A 21,222-nucleotide genomic window follows, 5' to 3' on the forward strand; every position below is an offset into this window, starting at 1 on the left:
AAGACAAAATTAAGGACACATTGTGTGCCCTATGAGGAAAATTAAGGACACATAAACACATTGCATGCCCTACGAGGAGCTGAGTGGGAGATGACTCTGCACTTAGGGTCTCCCTGAGGCGAGGGTCCACGCTCCACAGGCCCCATTGACCTGATGGCATCCAAAAGCAGGGCTGGGGGCCCACAGGATGTCGCCCACCCCAGGGGCAACCCCTTCCCTTGCAGAGCAGGTGCATGATGAATGGAGACGCAAGAAGGGCAGGGGGCTGGATTTTATTTTGGGGAGTTTTATTATTATTTTGGGGGTTGGGGGGGGGGGGGGGGGGCACGTGCTGCTTAACCTCATCCCGTGCTTTTTGATTTCAGGGTGGGGTGGGGGGGTGAGGGGGTGTCTCGCGGTTTGGGTAGGGGGGTGAGGGGGTGTCTCGCGGTTTGGGTGGGGGTGTGAGGGGGTGTCTCGCTGTCTCCCCGGCTCTTTGGGCCGGGGGTGCGTGGGGTGCTGGTGGCGGGGGGCGGGCGTCCCGGGCGGTGTCTGTGGTGGCGGCGGGCGGGCACTAAGACCGCGCCGCCCCCGGGCGCTGCGCGGCGGCTGCAGAAGAGGAGGAGACCGGCGGGCCCGGGCGGAGAGGCGCGGAGCCGTGCCGAGCCGAGCCGTGCCATGCCAAAGCCGGGGTACCGCTGAGGCGGGGCGGGCCAGGCCAGAGGCGGGGGCTCCCCGGCGGGGGCCCGGCTCCCGAGGAGGAGGCAGGAGGAGGCAGCATTTCGGCGCGGGGAGCGGCTGCGCAGCCACCGGGCCAATGAACATGTCCGTGTTGACTTTGCAGGAATACGAATTCGAGAAGCAGTTCAACGAGCATGAGGCCATCCAGTGGATGCAGGAGAACTGGTGAGTGGGGAGCGGGCGCGCCGCGCGGCCCCGAGGCGCCGTGCGCGGCCCCGCGGCCGCCGCTAACCTGCCCCGACCCTGCCGGGCACGCGGTGGCGGTGTGCCGGCCTCCCCCTGCCTCCTCACCCTCATCCTCACCCTCATCCTCATCCTTATCCTCCTCTTCATCCCCTCTCCCCCTCCTTTTCATCCCCTCTCTTTCTCCACCTCCTCCTCCTCCTCTCCATCCCCTCTCCTCCTCCTCCTCCTCCTCGTCATCCCCTCTCCTCCTCTACCTCCTCCTCTCCAACCCCTCTCCCCCCAGCCCCTCGTCAAACTTCATTTGCAGCCAGCCCCCATTAACTTTCCCTGCGGGGGGAGCCCCGGGGTGGCAGACGGACTGACGGACGCTTGCAGATGGACACAGCCCTGCCTCGCTATCCTGCTGTCACGCCCCGCACCGGGGACCTGGCACCCCACCGTGGGCACAGGTGGTGCCGGAGGGTCCCAGGAGGGGACTTGAGGGCATCCTGCCCTTATTTCACTAGGGTGGTTTGGATTTTTTGAGGGTAGGCTAAAGGGAACGGCCACCAAAGTGCTCCATTGGCCTGCAGGTGAGCTCAGTAGGTGGTGAGGGGTACCCAGCCTCGCTGGTGTTTCGGGAGGAATGAGGGCACATAGATGTGCATGGGCTGGGAGTGTTGGATGCTTCCCAGTTTGTCCGTGTTCCGGGAGAAAACTGGTTTCAGAATAGGGCAAACAGGTAAAAGAGGATGGAGGGGGTGATATCTGAGCGTGTGTATTAGCTGGGTAATAACCCACAAGAGATGCAGTTTAGATTAAAGAACACGACTAGGAACCAGGACTCCCATGTTATCTTTGGGCTCTCCTGCACCTCATTATCTGACCTTGAGAAAATTACATAACCTCTCCTGGGCCTCAGTTTCCCCAGCTGGGGGAGACCATAGGGGTAATAATGCTGAAATGCCCTCCTGGGGCGCTTCAATGACTTAGGTAGTGTTTGCGGAGGGCCTGGAGGACATCGAGCACTATATAAATGCTAAGCAGTGCTATTAAAGCCTCCCTCACTGTCTCATTTGCTGCAGAGGTTAGCCAGCTGGGACTCCAATAACGTGAGGCTCCCACTTTCCAGGTTCAAAGGAGGAGACCATTAGCTTTGCGCTTCTGCTGTACAGCTAAAGAGACATGACGGTCTGTGCACACATGCTTTGCAGTCTAGTTTTGCCCTCTGTAAGGGAACCAGTGAATTAGTATGTTTCATTCACCTGAAAGTCAAGAAGAGCAACCTGCCTGTGGCCCAGGAACATTTCTGCAAGTGATGTGGTGCTGGGCCCATTGAGGTCTCTGTCATAGCACTCTTTTCCTGAAAATGCAGGTGAAGCTTCTTCCGAGTTTCAAGTTAAATCGTGCATTTTTATCTTAAGGAAACTTACTCGCTCAATGGAACAAGTCCTGTTCCAGCAGCTGATATTATAGGGGAAAACTAACTGGTAACATGCAGTGGCTAAGGGCCTTGCAAGAAGGGTTTTCTGCATTACCTCAGGATGATACTGTACGTTTGCCTGCACTGGCGTCAATGGCAGTCCTTGGCTTCTTGGCTTTGTAGGCATAACTTTAATGTATGCATCATTAACATAAGATGAGGTTCCTAAGTAGTAATTTATAGGGATAAACGCAGTTGTTTGCTCTTTGGACTGGAAGATGGACTAGGTGGTCTAGCTTCAAAGAATACTGTGGCAAGATTTTGTACTGTAATAGTCATTTAAATTAGAATGCAATGCATCACCCTAACATGGAGGTAAACAAATTCTATAGGTGTGGCATTTGTTATTTTGTTTCTGTCGTAGAAAAAAGTCTTGATATCTTACAAAGCCCCCCCAAAAAAGGTCTGTAGCACGGTAGGGGTGACAAAGTGGCCCTAGGTGTTGAACGTGTCTTCTGAATTTTGAGGAGCATCTTCGGAGCCTGACTACATCACGTATGAAGACATAGCCCAGATTTAGGCAGGACATGAATCCCTTTATGTACCGTCTGGGTTCTGGGCTGCTTAAATACTCACAAGCCCTTTTAATTATACCTGAGCGAGCCAAGAGCTGGAAAAGCTTGAATGCGAAGCCCGAGGGTAGCAGCGTGCCCCTAGGTACCAGCGGGGTTGGTCTGGGTGGATTATGGTGCAAGGAATGAAATGGCTGCTTCTCATCGGCCAAGACTGAACCTCCTTTGCCTCCATCCAGCCTGCTCCGATCTCCTTGGCTCCCTGGGGCAAATGAACCTCCTGCATACCAGATATGCCACCGATGGCTGGTACGTGAGCTTTCCTCAGCACGCCTTCATGCCAGGGTTGGTTTCCTCACTCCCACGTCTTCCTCTGGAAATGTTCTCTCTGAAGCCGGCATGAATGTGGCCCCTCTGATGGCAGAGAGGTCTCGTAGCAGTGAATGAGGTCCTCCTTGCTTGGAACCACATGTTCTCCTTCCACTTCATGGAGGCTCTCATCCTGCAGCGTGTATTGCGCAGGGACCTCTTTAGGGCTTGGGCCTAAATCAGCAGGCTGCTGTTCTGGCACTGAGGGAAAAGGGACAGCCCATGCCCCAGTGCTTAGAAGCAGATGGGTTTTGTGCCTCCCTCAGTGCTCACCTTGACATGTGCGTGTCCCCCTGCCTGTCCCTGGTGTGGAGGCAGGAGTTGCGGAGCGATGCCAGAGGCTGCAGGGGCGACCCTGCCGCTTGCTGCTCTCTCAGGGTAGGCACCACGAGTTGCTTCTCTTCCCCAAGCGAGTGGTGACAGGTTTTGAGGAGGCTAAAGATCTGATGGGTCCGTTTACTCCCATCGAGCTCCTTACACGTCATGTTGTGGGGAGGCTGTTTACCTGCGTCTGCCTGCAGTGCCATCAGATAGATAGCTCTTAGTGGAAGGTACAGCACCTTGCTGATCTTATCGCGCTCGCCTTGTGGGTGTTGTGATTTCAGTAAGATCAGGATTAAGTCAGGCATTTATTAAAATAATTGTTTAAAACGAATTCTCAGATCAAACTCTCCCAGCACCTCCTCCCAAACTTCTTCAAAGACGGATGAAGCAAATCATCTGCAGATGGATTTTTATTTATTTTTGCGTCGAACTACCGCATGAGGGGGAATGCAGCTCCAGCCCCTTGCTTCTTGGGAATAAATTATTATTTTTGCAGGAAATTCACAGCTCTGGCGGGCATACAGCGAGCCGGCTGGCAGCGCCGCGGTCCCAGCTCCCAGCTGCAGGCCATGAGGTGGCAAAAAGCGGCCGGCGGTGACAGAAAGCGGGTGGCGGGAGCCGTGAGCGCCGGGGTCCTCCCGCGTCGCGCCGCAGAGCACCAGGTCGGGGTATGGGCACCGGGTGACAGTTGTTCCTGTTATAATTGTCTGGCCAATAATAATTATCTTCAGATGTCTGCTGACGAGGGGCTCGCCAATGGGGAGGCAGGAGGCCTGTGCTGACTGCGCCGAGATTATCTGGCCGAGGTGACGTCACGCGAGGGCTTGCCGAAAATCGCAGAAACTTTTCCTCTGCTGCTGCTCTGCCGGCTGCGGCAGAGCCCCGGGGATGCTGTCCCGAGCGCTTGGTGCCCTCGGGATGCCGGGTGCTCCCTTTCCCTTTTCTCCCCTCTTCCTTTAACCCTTGGCAGCCAGCAGCGTGCTCTCAGGTGGCAGCAGGAGCAGAAGAGCAAGAGCAGGATGAAAGCCCTGCTTGGCTGTTCCCCAAGGATGTCGTGGGGCTGAGCTACGGAAAGTGCCTGTTTTTGTTAATGAACCTTTGGGAAAGAGTGAAGCGCTGTGAAAAGCCAGTAGTTGTTTTTTTATATTATTGTTATTTTTTAAAAGCACTGGCAGCTCAAACAGGACTGTGAAGTTAACTCTGTGAGTCTTAGATTAGTATAAATATTTTCATGTTTAAAAAACCCCACACCCTAGTGCAGTAAGTTGTTTTTAACCTCTTGTTGTCTGAAACTTTCATTTGGCAAGAGTCAGTGAGTGCCTCTGATTCTGGGAGAAATTCATGTGGTGTTGTAATTCTCTTTCCAGTCAAGACTGAAAATAGATGTGGAAGAGCAGAGGGTCAGCTAATTTGGATTTGAAGATGTGCTTGCCTTTTAATAATTCACGTAGGCACCGTCGTTCTGGACAGGTTTGTTTCCTAAATGCAGAACAAGCTTCTCTCATCCACTTAAGCTACTCATGCAAAAATCAAGAATGAGAGGCTGTGCCTGTCTCTCTCTCCAGGCATACGTGTGTGGCAGCCAAAAACTGATGTAAATTACTTTTTTTTTTTTTCTTTCCCTGAGTGCTTTCTAAATGCCAGGGGAGGATACAGAGGGATGCTGCAGTCACCCTGTCCTTCTCTTGTGTGCCACAGCAAGGACGCAAAGGGCAGATGATTAGCTGCTCCTGACCATGGAGGCTGTTTAACTTTAGCAAATGCAGTCAGCCTGAGAACGTAGCCCACCTTTACGTTTATTGCACTGCCCAAAGGGGCTTTTTGCTGTTCTTACGTGCAAACTGGCTATAAAGCTGACAGGCTGAAGGATTTCTAAGGGTCCTCCTTGCAGTACAGAGCAGCATGGGTGCCACAGGAATTAGAGAATACCTGCTTCTTCATGTTTCTTCCATCCCTTCCTGAGCAAAAGGCCAATGTACTGCAGTATCACAGCAATCTGCCGCCCTGAAAGCACAAGGACAGAGCCAGTGGGGAGTAGCAGTACATGTCATTTCAGAGTTCAGATGATCCAGTATTTTCTGTGTGTTTGCTTGGAGAGAGAAAAAAAAAAAAAGCAGAAGGGATGGCGGCACAAAAATGTCATCCTCAAGATAAATACGTTGGTGTCTTCTGGATTCAGTCTGCCACTGAAATGTAGGTGGTGGCCCTTCACTCACTCACCCTGTCCCTAGAGTTTGAGCACGTCTCTCGTCATGTGGCTTCATGAAATTTTAAGCCTCTGGGAGTGAAGACATCTCTTCTACTTTGTGTGTGAAACGCTGTGTGCTCGTGGGAATAACAAACTTGTAAGAATGGCCAGCATGAAGTAATTTAGGAGATTGTCATCATTTTCAAAAGTGAATATGAACATTTAGGAACACTTTCATTAAGGAAGAGATGTAGGATGCTGAATTACTTTGGCGTTTTTGAAAATGCAACTGGCATCCTCAACTAGGCACACGTTTTGGCACCAGAGACAGCAAGTGGTGTCAAGAGTCCCGGGAGTGAGGGTGCTTTTTGTGTGTGGGCAAAGGAGCAGCAGGAAGAAGCTGATCTCCCCTGGGACTGAGATGCAGAGTCCTCCCTATCTCCTCTAAATGTCTTAGTCCTGATGTAATGTGGAGAATCTCTCCCTGTGGAAGAGACTGTTTGCACCTTTATGGATATTTCTGTTGGCTTGCATATACAAGCACACTTGTGGAGACAGACAGACGGACCGACCAACCTTTGGCCAGCCAGACAGAAAGAACCAGCCTTTGGCCTTTGCTGTTAAAATCCGTGCAGAGTTGGAGGAGGAGGCACCCTGCACACTGGTGCGAGACTCTCCCAAGGCGTAGCTTCACAAGGATGGGCAAAGGCACAAGCTGATGTCAGCTTCCAAGGGTCCTTCTGTGCCCCAGGCAAATGCAGTGGGAGCACACAGCCCTTGCTTAGCCCCGGTTGTCCTTCCACTTTGAGAAGACAGCAGTTCACGTGAATGCAGGTGACCTGCTGTTGGCAGTTCTGCTCTTATGTTGTATGTGCATGCCTTTGGGCTCTTCCCAGACATTGCAACAGCATCCCTTTCCTGACTTTCCTTTTCCAGTCATACGTTGGTCATGTGCTGCTGTTGTTTAGGTTGGTACGTGCTTTTCTACTGTTAGTTTTTATGAGACAAAAACTACCTTGCAGCCTAGAAATCTTCAGAAAGTGTCATCTCTAACAGCAGTGAATAAAATGTACTTGGGGGCAGCTCCATACTTACCTTTCCTAGCTGGCACAGCGAGGTTTAACTGTAGGCTGGTAAGAGAAGCACCTCAGGCAGGCTACAGTAATTCGTTAGATCCTGGTCTTCTAATGAACTCTGTACTGGTAGACATTGCCTTCTAACGTCTGGGGCTCGGGTTAAGCAGGAGGTCGCTGTGTGTAACTCATTGCATGGCTAGGGCTCCTGATTGCTCCATTTGCTGCTGCACCTAATATAACTGGCCTTCTCCCAGACTGAAGCGTTGAAAACACAGTCAGCTTCATGTCCAGGGCATCTATTGCTCCTTAAAAACTAAAGCCTGGTCACGTGCCTGCTGGTCTCAGCAGAGTGAGGTCTGGCCAGTTACTGAACTCACAAATGGATGCTCTGCCTTTGGAGTCTTCTCCACGGCAGCCCGTAGTAGTACCGGGGATAAAGGGATGCTTTGCACCTGTTCGTGCTTTAAGTCCGTAGTTTCTGCCCCTTGCTCAAGTGTCTCTCCCAAGCCCTTCTCAGCTGACTTTGATCTGCTGACTCTTCGCAATAAGTACAGAGATTAAAAAGGGGCGGTGGAAGTTTTATAAGGGAAGAGCTGTAGTGCTTCTCTTTTTGTGAGTGTGTTAGCACCGGCAGGCTGGTTCCCCTGCTGCCTTAGGGGTGCGGGTAAGTGAGACAGACTGGCAGTGAATGCGGAGACCCCTCTGCTTCAGGCTTTGTTAGTGTGCAGGAGGTGCAGAGCTGGGATTTCTCTTTTTGCTGCGGGGGTAAACTTTATGAGTGCGTATGGAAGTTTCTGCAGCTTTCAGAGTGATTTTGTAGTACAGGGTCCGCTGGGGGCCCACGAGGCAAGATGACAGAAAACACTATTTTTGAAAGCTGAATCAAGGGAGAGTTTAGATGCTTTTTTAATGGAAATTAGCAGAGGTTAAAATACATTATTATTTTAAAATGTAAATTGGCGTTGGCCGAAGTGTAAAATAAACTCTTTAATGACTCGGGCTATCAACATGCAAGCTATTAGAGCAACCACATTACCCATGTACTGCTACCCAATGCTTTTTTTCTTGCAAACAGTTTTGTCAGCCCAGTTGAGACTTGTCTCGAGCCAGAGCAGAAAGATTTTGCGTTTATTCTGTAACAACGCAGTGCCTAGCGCACATCCCTGACCGAAGCCTCCCGGCACTGCTCGTGCTGCAAGTCCTCCTGTCCCCACTCTCATACGTTCGTGTAACAGCGTAGCATCCCCTGGGCTTGCCACGGGACACTGGTGCAGGGACAGGCAGGTTAGTGGCATCCCAGCCAGCAGCAGGATGGGTGGTGGCATGGGTGATCGCACCCAGGCTAATTCAAGGAAGAAAGTATCACTCCACTCGGGAGCTTGGCCAAAGTGGTAACGCGCATTGCTTTCTGATCCCAAGTAGCAGTGCCACATGACACTGCCTTTCCCTGTGCCTCTTGTAGTGTGCCCCCATTGCAAATCTTCAATTTCAGCCCTTGTTGACTCTTGTGCGGGCAGCAATCTTACCTTTTGGTTGCCATAAGGCTTAGTTATGGACCAGGAGCATGGTGAAAGGACTCCAAAAGCAATCTGACGTCAATCTGGCCGCAGAGGTGGCCAAGGTGTTGCAGAGCAGACTGCCGTGAAGTGATGAAATAATGGGCAGATCTTGGACGTGCCAAGCAATCTTTGACCTTCTGCGGGGAGGGCTGCTGTTTGGAGTGGGGAAGAGGAGGAGATAACACGAGTCAGCAGTTTGCCTCACGCCAGGGATCTTGGGGCTTTGCAGAGGACATGTCGTGGTTTGTGCACAAAGCAGCATGCGGGGCAGTGTGGCATGCTCAGTGCATCTCTGAGGACACAGAGAAGCTGGCTTCAAACTGAGCATAGCTGTAGTCATCTTGCACAAGCCAGGCATCCCTTACCCAGGAACAGTGCTTCAGAAAGTGCCTCAGTCCTGTGGTTTCAGTGGAAGTCAGGCACTTCTGTCATCTCTTTGCTCTTTGTGCCTCAGCTCCTCAGCTGTAAAATGGGGAGCAATTCCTTTCTGGGGATGTTCAAAATTATTATTTTTTTTCTTTTTTTTTTTTTAACCATCTCACAAGGAGGTCCTGAGGTGGTAAGACCCATATGAGTAATTACATGACAAGAATTCAGAAACCATGACTGTTTTACGCTAATACTATGCAGCTTTACACTTGTCCTAGCACTGAAGAATGCTCCGTTCTTGGCAGGGCTGTGGGGCAAAGTTTGTCTGCTTGATCATGGTAACCAAGGAGTAAGAAGAGCTGAGCTAATATTGGAGGGAAGGCAGTTTATTGTTACCGTGGGATTAAACTGCAAAAGTACAGGCCATTCTTTATTGCAAATTTGTGGAAGGAATTGTCCTTCAGATAGTCCTATAAAACTTCAGACTATTCAACATCCTCTGATGGTAACTTTTAAATAGAATTTTTAAAATTTGCTAGTAATTAGTTCCAGCCTATGAAACCTGCAGATGGAGTGAAAAATGAATTGACCATCATCCACGATCATGAGCTCCTCAAATTGAATGCATTGATTATGATATCTGGTCGCCTCAGTTACCCCTGGACATGAAATCTGTAGTCAGTCCTGAGCATTATTAAGGACGAATATTTGCCCTGTATGTATTGAGCCTTCAGTCAAATAAATACACCTAGAAAGAACAATCCTAGGGGGTTCCAATTAACATTTTAAGAGAGAGAAACAATGGGCCAAATTCATGTCAGTAAAAACACCAGGATGGTATTACTGAGGAGTCTGATCCTCTGGGTAATAAAAATGTCTGGTTTTCTTTTTTCTTTTTCTTTTTTTCTTTTTCATTTACAGCTGTTAAGAGGTACTTAAGATGGTAATAAAATCCCCTCGGTATAAACAAAAGCGCGATGCCAAAGTTGTTGCACTGTCCCATTCAGATAGCGGTTTTATTAACAAATCTTTACAAAGTCTGGCTTCTTTCTTCTGTAGTTTTCCTTTTAGCTTTAATTGGGAATTTTCCCTCTAGGTCTCCTGTTCCCTCGTGCATCTGCTGAATGCAGGACTTCTGTAAACATTAATGGGAGTCTTGTGGTTTTGAGTGTACAACATACCCAGGCAGCTGAAAGCCTTGGATTTTCTTCCTTTTTGCTCTCCCTGCAGGGGCTGGCTATCCAGCTCTTTTTTCACATCTTTGCAGGTCACAACCAAGAGAGGCGTTGTTGTTAGCTGAGAGATCTGTGGACACCTTAGGTTCAGATTCCTCACTTTGTGTTTCTTCATTGCCCCTTGGATTGACAGCTGGTGATGTCACCGCGTTTCCTAGTTAGAAGCTGAAATCACACAGTCATGTTAAGCGAACCACCGATTTGGGTACGCAACATTGATTGTGGACCCCTGATGAAACAAGTTATTCAAGAGGCAGTTATTTTGTGAGAGCATTGCCCCGTTACGTTTTTTCATGAGGTACAGCTGTTGTCCACCATCTAAAGCAGGATACTGACCCAGTTCAACCTTTTGTCTCTTGGTCACCTCTGTGCTTAAATACCCTTTTTTGACCTCATGCATGATTAAAAAAAAAAAAAAAATACTATTTTTGGTACCACTCACGCCAGAACTGTCTGGGAGTGACATTCCCTTTTGCAATGGCTCTGTGTACACAAATCATCAGTTTGTTTTGTTAAATCATTATTTGTTGCTTCAGAGCTCTGTAAATACCGTGGAATTAAATATATTATTATTTTTTTTAATCTTGCTTGTGTTGGCAGTTGATGCCAATCATACTGCCTTTATGCTGCCACATTTCTAGGTATCTGATGCTAACTGAGATGCCCATTGTCCAAGGCAGTGCCCAGGCAGTGCCCAGGTTTGCTACCTTCTGATGGAGTTGCTTGGTCCTTGACTTCTGGAATAGATCAATACCAAAAGAAGAAGCCTGCTTGTTTGTGGCTTTGCTCAGCCTGCCTCATATTTCATTATGAAAGGCACCTCTCTTTTACAAGCCACATTCCAGCAACTAGCTGGAAAAGTCCTGAATAAAGTCTGTAGTAAAACTTCTGTTTGCTTCAATGTAAGAGAGAGATCCTAAACTTGTGTGTGTTGGATAAGTGTAATATAGCATCTGGTATGTAAAATTATCGTGACAATGTACATATGTTTAAATAGTCATTACTGTAAGTGGAATAATTGGAAAAGATGCTAGAAGAACTTGAAGAGAAAAGATTTTGTCTACATTTAGTAAAAATGCACACCAGGCTGATAATGGGGTGGACATGCAAGGTATACAAGTTACTGAGGGTGGTCCTTGGCTTTATCGTGGTGAACTCTTGTCAGTAAGGTGAACAGTTTTGAATTGCATCAGTTTAAGTGGCATATGCGATTGAGGGAGGCTCACGACAGACCTCAAATATCTTACCTACACTTTTCTTTTACAATTATGTTCCAGCCTTTTGGCTTGACAGGCCTTGTCTTGATGACCTTATTAGTTACAACCCGAATTTATTACAGGCGAATAGTAGGTCCGGTTCCATTAAACTTGTTCATCTGTTTAGAGAGGACATGAATTTGGCTTCAGACTTCTTTAGCCCATTTGCCTTGCTTACATTTTCAAGGATGAGTCTTGGTGGAATTTCAGGTCGATCCTGCGCTGTTAAAATAGCGAGACTTGTTGTATTCATTGTGTTACTGTGGAGAGTTACTGTATTTTAGTATCCTTTTGCCCTTTACTAAGGTCTAGACTGTATCCTGCAGTCACATCCTAGGTGAGTTAGAAGCCTTAATGACAGACAGCTAGGTAACATCTCTAATGATAGGAGTGGTGTTTCGGCACCACTCCCGGTGCTCCTTTGAGGGCTGCTCAAAGCCATTGCAACTTGAAGTCTCACCAGGCGAGGTAGACCAGTTCCATTGACTTTCAGCTGAGGTGTCGTCTTAGCTCCGAAGTCCTATGTGACATTAAAGGAAAGCAAGGCTTTGATTTCCAGCACTTTGGAGAGCCCCCCCGTGGCGCGTACAGTAGGCTGAAGCACTTCATACAAACTTTGGTGTGTTTTCCTTGGCCGCTGGATCAAATTCTGCCTCTTGAATGTCAGCCAGCCTGTGAGGCAACAGTGACAGCCTTCCTGTCACGCATCTTGCGCAAGGAGCTGGTGTCAAGGTGGGTTGCCTTGGCAGTGTTTGCTGACGCTGGAGGAGCTTCCTGGGGCTGTACTCTTGCCCCACTAATCATGCCATGCAATTGTGGCTGCAATCAGGTGGCCAGGGCCACCTGACATGACCTCTCCTGGGGCTGTGACTTACTGTGGAGCAGCGAAAAGGACTGATGGAGGCAGTAAACCATCCAACTGCTCCAGCTGGCTTTCCTGGAGGCTGCCATTACAGCCTTCACAAAAGAAGCCCCACAGAGAGCACGGTGTGGAGATGTCCTCTGGTGCTTAGTACCATGGAAGCACGCATGTGGCTCATGCACCCAAAGTGTTGCACACACACAGTCTGGGCGGTCTCTAGCTGCCCACATTGGGACAAAAGCTCTAAGTTGTGAGTGAGGAGAACATCCTCTCTAGCTGGCTCTTGCAGTCTGCCATGATGATGCCCTGCGGCCTGCTCCCCAGACTGACCCACTTGGCCTGGTTCATTCGTGGAGGGTGGAATGCACCCCCTCAGAGAGCTGCAGGCTTGGAAGGACCCTCACTATTAGAATTGGCGTTTGGGATTCATTCAAGTCAGTGGGGGCTCACGTTGTAGTGTTGGCATTAGCTTTGAAGTCCCACGGGCTTCCTGCAGGACTAGGGATGAAGAGGAGGGACAGCGATGAGTATGGTGTAGGTGGAGATACATGGAGGATCACTGGAAATCCACAAAGATTAAACTGCTGAGGGCTTGTTTCCCGGGGACACGGGCGAGAGCTGGCTTGTGTACAATCCTCCATGCACGAGTGCTCCTCTTCCAGAGTCAACCAACCCCTCTCCGTGTTGAGCCACTTGGTGATTGCACAGGGACCCAGGTTGCCTCCGGCCACGCTCAGGAGTCACGGCCACAGGCTACGCAAAGCCTTTGAGAGCAGAAAGAGGAAAGAGATCCAAGTCTGGGTGTTGGCTCTGAGGAGGCATTTCAAAGCTTATGGATATGTGCTAAGCAGGTATTAAATAGTTCATGCCTTATAAATATCATTTACGAAAGCAAGTATCCTCTTCAGGGTATCAGAAAATACACAAATGTGAGTTAATTAGAGTCAAAGTGCCAGAAAACCACTATTTAGATTGGAAAAACTGGCGATAAGTTTGCCGGTGAGTTGAAACCCAGTGACTTCTGCAAAACTTCCTGGCCTCGTCCCTCGCCATCTCTTCCCACTCGCTGCCTTCGGCAGCTGCAGCCAGCGAGCATGGTGCTGAGGAGGGGAGAGGGCCGGGCCGGGGGCCCGAGTGACTTGTTCTGCAGGGACACACAGAAGATGAGCGAGAGCACAGGCTCATTTGTAAACAGGCTCAGCAGAGCGTTTTATGGCTCGCAAAGCCAAGGGGCTAATTCTGAAAACTGGCAGTCTTTGTGGTGACGAGTGACACAGCGGCACGGCCATCGTCCTCTGCGTTACCCCATCTCCTCACTCGCCTTCCCATCTCTGAACGCGGTGTAGATTTCTTTTTTCCTAGACCATGGGAGGTGATGGAAGAAATCTGCAGCAAAGCCTTCCCCAAAGCAGGAGGAAGATACACAGCAGAAGGGGGGACGTGTCGCTGGGATTATCGGGGCACTACGGCGCTGTGACTGCACGCACCGACTGTGTCTGCAGTGCCTTCAGAAGAGGCTCACTCGCCCGCCTGCTGACTCACGCTCGTGCTGCCTTTTTCCCTCTTGTTCCCTGATGTGTTGATTTTTATCGCTGCTACCAGGGCTGTGCCCCAGACACTGTGTGATCAGGGTGTTCGTGTTTGCGTCTGACTGTGGTGGGAGGTACGAGTGTTTGGAGACGAATGTTAATATCGCTCACCCGCAAGCGAGTAACAGCGACAAAATGAAGGGGCTGAAGCCCCTGCATCGGGGGGATGGCTGGGAAATTGTCCCCTGCTGTGATGCTGTCCCCATCTGAAAGCAATTCCAGACTGAGCAGTGCAGGAGCCATCCCAGGGCATGGCTGAGGAGCACGATGGAGATGTGGGGATGGCAGGGCCCTGATGTCCTGCTTCTGCCATCGCTGTGCAGGGAGTCAAAGGCAGGTAGGATGCTCCTAGAGGAGCTTCATCTGGCTCCTGGAGCCTTGTGCCCTCGCAGCCCTGTGTGTTTTTCTGCTTTGATCTTCCACACGGAGCCATCGAACGATGCCACTTCAAAGGGTGTCTGCTCTTGATGTGCAATGCTCCAGTACCTCTCAAGGTACAGCTCATTTCCTGCATATCTGCCCAAATACCATCAGTACCAGTCATAAGCAACACCCCTAAAATCTGTGAGGATCCAGGTTAACATGCAAGGACAGTTACACCTTCAGGTTTTTTACCCTTTACAGCCCAGGCTCCTAAATCTTGTCTATGGGTATCCCAGATGGTCGTGTCCATCTTGTCTTCTCAATCTCTTCTGATCAGGTCACTGTTTATTTTTCTCATCCACCTGTAGGTTTTTAGTCCAACTTGTTTAAGGCCAGTTTGAAGCCCATCTCATTAAGTTACTATCCCATAACTCTCTTTTATCTTTTTTTTGGTCAGATGATGTCCAGTGTTTTCCCAGCAGTCCTCATTCAAGGAATGACATTGCATGGCCAATTACCAGCAAGCTAATTAGCACACAACTTCTCCCCTCATGGCTCACAAAGTGTTACATGCCCGTTCGCAAGGGCTTGTACCGCACGGGGTCACCTTGCAGCAGCATTGCTGCAGATGAAGTGTGCTTTTCCCCCGTTTCCCTTTCCTGCTTGTCAGCTGTGTGTCACACCAGGAGGGGACAGCCAGCACTCCCCAATGTCACCAAGTGTAATCCAGTGCTAGCGGTTCCTTTGAAACCCTCCCTGTGTTGAAGCAACGGCCTCTGCGCACCAGTTCTTCTTCCTAAACCGTATTTATGTACTGTTAAACTGTGTTTACGGTACTGCTTATTGCAGGTGTCAGCATTGCAGGTTTAGTCGCAGCGGGGATATTTGGCATTTGCAAACAGAAATTCACGATTTGGAAATCTTAGCGCTTTTCACTTCGGACTTTTGCAAGTGCTGGAGGGCGTTAAACTCACAGCTCCTCTGGTGTTTTCTCCTTTTAAATGTTTCCTCATAGCAGAAGTGACTGGTGGCTTCTTGAACCAGGCGCTGAAAGGCCTCCAGGCATTTTGGTGGCAACACTAAGGACTTGAGACCAGCTTTACTCGCTTTGAGATTTACTTTTTGTCACTGATTCTGAATGAGTATTGGGCCAAATATGTTTGCAAGCAATATCAGGAGGGTGTGTGCTTGTACTCCCTCTACTTTTACTTACTGGTTCTCAAAAGCAGTGCCTGATACCATGGACCCATGCAGCGATGACTAAATGATGACCAAAGCTGCAAGTTCTCCATCAGATTAGTCCATCTTTTCTATCCCAGCTTCCTCTGTGTTTCTGTTGTATTTACCGGCAAAGAACATTTGGCACCACCTATATGTAAATGATAAATTTGGATTCATTTTACCCAACCAAACAGAAACCAGCCCCAAAACAGACAGTAGTATGAGAGCTTTAAAAAAGGTGCGTCGTCTTTATCAGCAGGTGCTATCACTACTCTGTAGAGATCTCCTCTAGTAAAATAATTCTTCGTTTCTCTCACCTAAGTTAAACAGTAAGCTTCATCTTCAGTGTGGCACTCTGTCCCGGGAAGGGGGATCTCTCCTCCACCCCAGACGTTTGGTTTAAGATACACGGAAGTGATAGGTACCTCTTGAAGATGCTTGGGGCTATGGGCAGAGTCAGGGAAACATCCATATATTAGTTATATCTTAGGCCAGATTTTCCAGCTTTTTTATTTTACAAGCATGTAGAGACATCTTAATGCATTTAGATGTTATTAAGTCTAAGCTGTTAAGTTAATTTTAATGACTTTAATAGACCTTTAGCATTCATGTTTAATCCAGTACTATTTACTGGCCTGCATGGTATGTTGATACTTTCTAAAGCTTCAGACTTGGCAGCTCTTTGAAAGAGCACTTGTATTTCCTAGCTACTTGGATGAATTTCTTCCTGCTGTCGTTAGCCAACGTAGGGTTCAGCTCGGCATTTGGACTACAGTTTAAAACCATATGCACAAGGCTTCCTGACGTTGTAGCTGTAAGCAGCATCGCTGGCTGACTTTGGGAAGGGTGCCTGGACGTGTCTGCCCGGCACAGACACTTAGTGAGCGTACGAAGCCTGATGGGGAGAGAGAGGGAAACAGATTTGGGCTGGTTCAAATGAGGCATAAAACAGCACGCCAGCCAAGGAAGCCTAAGAAGCTGTCCAGAAGACTGTACAGCCTCGTTCGCTGAGATGAAACCGAGCTCTGGGTGATTCCAGTCCTCTTCGGGTTCCCAGGGAGAAACATCCCGCTGGTTACAGCACGACGGAGTAATTACTGGCCTCTACTTTTCTCTGGTTTATTGGAACATCTTTTCTTTTGGCATTAACCTGCTACTCCAGCAGTTCAATTGTAAGTTCCAGAGTTTCTGGACTGCACTGAAATTTAATCTGCCCACTAGTAGTTGAGTTTCCATCCCGATTTGCAGTGATTAAGAATGAATCTAGCTCGGATTTGGTGGTACTCCAGGATTCTGATATTTTGATCTTTTAAATCAGCTTTTAAACTGAATACACTTTACATATACATCTGCTTCAATTAAAAAAATAGAGTCAGTGTATCAACTTTAAAGTTAAAATTAGTAATGATTTCCCGGGTTATTGAGAATTACTGCTGTATCACTGTAGCTAAGCTTTCAGAGAGCATTTTCCTTTTGATTGTTCATCTCTTTTGAGGGATACCTTTAGTGGTTGGTATTGGAAACATGTTCAGAAGAACCTTTTATGTGTGTACGTGTGGCTGCTATGCTTCTGCTACCGTGTTTGAGTTAGCAAACTCAGCCCTGCCACACTTGGCTGAGCCAAAGCTTCCACGACTGGCATAGGACAAGTTTTCTTCTGTACCAGGAACAGCCCTAAGAGCATGCTAACTTGAAAAGACAAGAGATTCAAATCTGTATCAAGGCTTGATTCTCTCACAAAGGTAATCCTCTTATGATTTTCCTAAATGTTTTGTCAGGCTTTTCGGTGTCTTGTTTTCTTAAAAGTACATTGGCATTAAGTGCCTGCTGACCTTCCTTGGATTAGCTTTCATTGCCTAATAACTGGAGGTAATGTGTGCAAATCCTGGGGTTTACATATTTGACTGATTTATGAGCAAATACCTTCCAGTCTTTGTTCAAATCTTTGCTTGAGTCTAAAGAGATGCTGATGTATTGCAGTCATGTTGCTGTTACTTGCATCTGACAGATTTCTCCATTGACTCTTCCCCAAACACGACAAATACTTTTGCACCCAGTGGAAGCACCAGCTGAGGTATTTTCCTTCAAATCCTTACAGGTTTTTTTTTGTGGAAGTTGCACTAAACAAGTTCTGCAAGTATTGACACAATTTGCTTTTTCTACTAGTCAACCATAATTCAGTACGCCTCCAGATTCCTCCTGGCAGTTTATTAGTTCATGATGGGCTGCAGCGTTTTCACTGGTTAAATTCAGCAGCTAAATTGTGTATGATGAAACCCATCTGACTGAATCTGAAGTATTCGGGACCTGCTGCCACTCTTGCATCCATATGATGTTCATTGCTTGCTCATCGCCTTTATCAGGTTATGATCTGTTCAGCTTAATACAGCTTTTGATGTTTAGCTTGTAAACAAAACCAAAAAACATTTCTGTAATGTGTCCAGTGCTTTGTGGAGAGAGGTGTCCAGTTGTACCATTCCATAACTGCCGTGTGAAACAGCTTGTCCCAGCAGACATTTAAGTGTACTTAAACGGTAATCATATTTCTAACCCAAGCCAGGTAAATAACTACGTATTTGGACTCCTCACCAAAAGTGTGAGCTACATCTCACGTCCCAGCTTACCATGCATTTTGAAGTTCTTAAAAGTTCATTTCACTGAATTCAGAGGTGGTTTCAAACCTGAAAAGGTTATTTTTTCCAAGTGAAAGGTAGAACAACTACATTTTCTGCTCTTTTCTATGTAACTTAATTCTGTAACTTCTATAGCAATGCATTACGACAGTCATTTTTGATGTCGCTTGAGTAAGCACACAAGATCTGATAAGAGGTTAATTTGGGAGAACTAAAACATTTCTTAAAGCTCTGCCATTGTAGCAATGTGGGCTGTATTGTACGAGCAAAGTTTTAAGCTTTTCACTTTCATGCTTTTCTGCAGGTAGATTTAAAAGTCAGGACCAGGTTCTAAGTCAAATAAGTAGGAAATGAAGCATAAAGTACAGACTTCCAGAAGCAAAAAGCACAAGACCATTTCAGGTTTTAATGAGATGTGAAATGTTCTCACCTTGCAGAAAAAGCTCTCCAAAGATCACAGTTGTCTTTAGGTTGTTCTGTGTACATAGTTGTACCGTCTCTACTACCAGTAGACAATACAATTACTCTTTGGTTATAAAATAATCATTTTACTGGAGACACCAGCACTTTCTGCCCTTATTTAGTGCTTCTCCTTTTGCTCTCCACAGATGTGACCGTGAAAGCTAACCATACAAGAGGCATAACAGAGCAAATATAGGTGCAATAGTCTTTCCCAAGGCGAAGGCTTTACTATAGACAGAATAAGGTGAAATCAGATAGCCAAGTCCCTGAGAGCATGGCAGCTTCAGCACATGGTGCGTGGGAATCTGGATGCTTTGCACAAGAATCGAGCATAGAGGCAGACTTAGCTCTGTATTTAAACGGAAACCTTTTAGCAGATGATAAAGTCATATGTCAGCATTTACACAAGCTATCCTTCAGCAACAACAAATTGTCATGCCCAGATTAGTGGGCCTGGAGTGCCCAATACAGAATTACAATAACGCTGTTCTTTGCTATCTATCAGTACAAGAGTGGTGGACAACTCCAGCTGTAAAGTCACGTGGACTCCGATCATCCTTTCCCAAAGCCTGCGGAACTGCAGAGAGATCAATCTGTTCTTCCCAGCGCTTCAGTGCCTGCCTAGGGAGAGAAAAAACACAGGTTTGTGATGTTTTTAGAGGCAGTTTCCATTTCACAAGCGTCAAATTTTGTACTTGTTTTATAAGATCATAACGAATGGATTGGCTAGCTCTGCAGTTTCTAATTGTTGTCAGAATGATTACATATTTCTTTATTGAAGTTAGTTCAATCCAGCATAGTTTAGGCAGATTAAATAGCTGAGAAACAAGCAAGAAGACCGGAGGATGAGTCCAGGAGGAAGAACAATCACCAAACCCACCTGGTCAACATCTCATAAGTTGAGAAAATTAGCTCTATTGCAAGGGACTCGAGACTGCTATTTTCAGCAAGGCCAGGAAAAATTTACTGTTTTCTGTCTAGTCTTTTTGGATCTCTCTTCAAAAGTCTTCCCAAGTATAAAGACTACTGACCTAAGTGTGCCTAAGGGTCAGTATAGGAAGGGGTGCGTATTGAAGCCTCTTCCTTCTAGTCAAGGACAGAGAGAATTTGGAAGAGGAGAGGACAGCCTTTGAAGCATGGCCTGAACTTCTCTTCGCAAAACATAATTAACCAGTGCAGTGCTTAGCTACTATGGTGCTTGCTGTGATTGGATCCCTTCAATGCTGGGTTTCGTGTAAACAGGAAACAATTAGAGAAGAAATGTGGTGCTGTACTTCCATTGCATTTCCTGTGCAAAACTGTGGGTTGAGCCGTTTGGGAATTTTCCCCTTAATTGCAGCCTTGGTTGTGTGAGGTGTGTTAATCACCTTTGCGTGGTGCCCCCACACACCTGCTTGGAGCTGATTCAGGCAAGCCGCCTCACGTAATGAAAGGTGTTTCGGCACAGTTTGCCATCTAAAAATACTGAGGGCTGAATTCAGTCTCAGGTGGTGACGCAAGAGGAGTTGCAGAGAGATTGCACCGGTGGTGCCGGCCGCAGGAGGGAGGTGGGACACCACAGGCTTGGCACCATCCTCCTTGCAGGCATCCCCAGAGCAGGACCTGCATGGTTAGGGCTTGTGCAGGCTGTAGGTGGTTGCAGAGGGTGGTTGGGGATCCCCTGCTGCCCACCGCAGTCCTTTGGTGGCACAGGATGTGGTGTGTGCGTTGCACAGAGGAAGAGCTCCACGTGTCATCCTGCGAGCTCTGCGGGAGGAGCTGCTCTGCTCGCCTCGGGGCTCCTGTTCGCTGCGGTGCTGCAGTGGTAACGACACAGCTCCAAATCAGAAGAAAAGACCACCTGAGGCAGGCAAGTCTTTGAAACTTTAATAAGGGGCAACAAAATGAAACCAGGACATCAAGACATCCATAAACCCTTGAAAGTGGAAGGAATTTGTGGATAATTAATAGCAGTAACCAAAGCAGAGCAGCAGCTGGGCATCAGTCTTGCTTGGCTTTCTTCTGGCAACTGCTTGGTATGTCCATTTTATTGACTGAGGAGTAGAGAGAGAAGAGGCAGGGTTAAATGCTATCAAACTCTTCTTGAGATGCCAACGGTAAGTATTTTCCCTGGTGAAGATCTCAGAATTGTATTGGACTTTAAGTTGGCCTCAGAGATGCGTTAGCTCAGAGAGGAGAATTTGTGACTGCGTATACACAAGCCAGAAAACTCCTCTTTCCGTAAGTGTGTAGCGTTGATTCAAAGTGAAGGTTCTTGAAGTCCCTCTGTGCATCTGCAAATAAAAGCTGTAGGTTTTCTTAATATCTTCTGGATGAATAATCTCAATTATTCAACATACATAGCTGTGATGTATGGATGGATACATAAATGCAAACTTCTGAGTGACAGTTTACATGGAGAAAAAATGAAATAACACAGAATAACACAGTAGGGGAAATACTGCCGAAGTGTGCTCTGGAAGCCACAGAAAGGGAAAGAACAAAAACTACCATATTCTAACTTAATTATCCATGTCTTTTTTTTTTTTCTTTGGCTGGTGCTATGTGCACTTTTCTGCAAGATGATTCTTCTCAATATTACTGATGTACATGTGTGAAGATATAGTGGTAGGGCTTAGACATTCCCATGTGAAGTGCCACTGTGCTCCTGCCCTATAAATTTTAATTAAATAGCATTTTATGAACATCCAATTGACATATGAGACTGAATAGCTAATATATCCATAGCTATTTGAAAGGATGCCTTTCAAATCTATGTGCTCAGTGGAGAACTCATCTTTTATACATAGTTGTATTGGAGGGATGGTGTTTAAATTACAGCCTGAAATAATTACAG

The 21,222-nt window shown here is 47.5% G+C and overlaps 1 protein-coding gene across 3 annotated transcripts in view; it reads left to right on the plus strand.

The window, feature by feature from the left end:
- The first annotated feature begins 572 nt into the window (after positions 1-572).
- The window catches only part of ELOVL6 (ELOVL fatty acid elongase 6), a 69,483-nt gene continuing 48,833 nt past the window's right edge, over positions 573-21,222 (plus strand). Inside the window, exons 1-2 of one of the 3 annotated variants that reach the window (XM_040555370.1) lie at positions 577-885; positions 18,892-19,028. Coding sequence is in view for 2 of the 3 variants with exons in the window: in XM_040555368.1 (XP_040411302.1) it covers positions 797-885 (89 nt within the window). In the remaining variant the exon portion in view is untranslated. Of the gene's footprint in view, positions 886-18,891; positions 19,029-21,222 lie in introns of all 3 variants that reach the window. The other 2 variants (XM_040555368.1, XM_040555367.1) reach the window with 2 other exon arrangements.

Source organism: Cygnus olor, chromosome 4 (genome assembly GCF_009769625.2).
Source record: "Cygnus olor isolate bCygOlo1 chromosome 4, bCygOlo1.pri.v2, whole genome shotgun sequence".
Lineage (NCBI taxonomy): Eukaryota > Metazoa > Chordata > Aves > Anseriformes > Anatidae > Cygnus > Cygnus olor.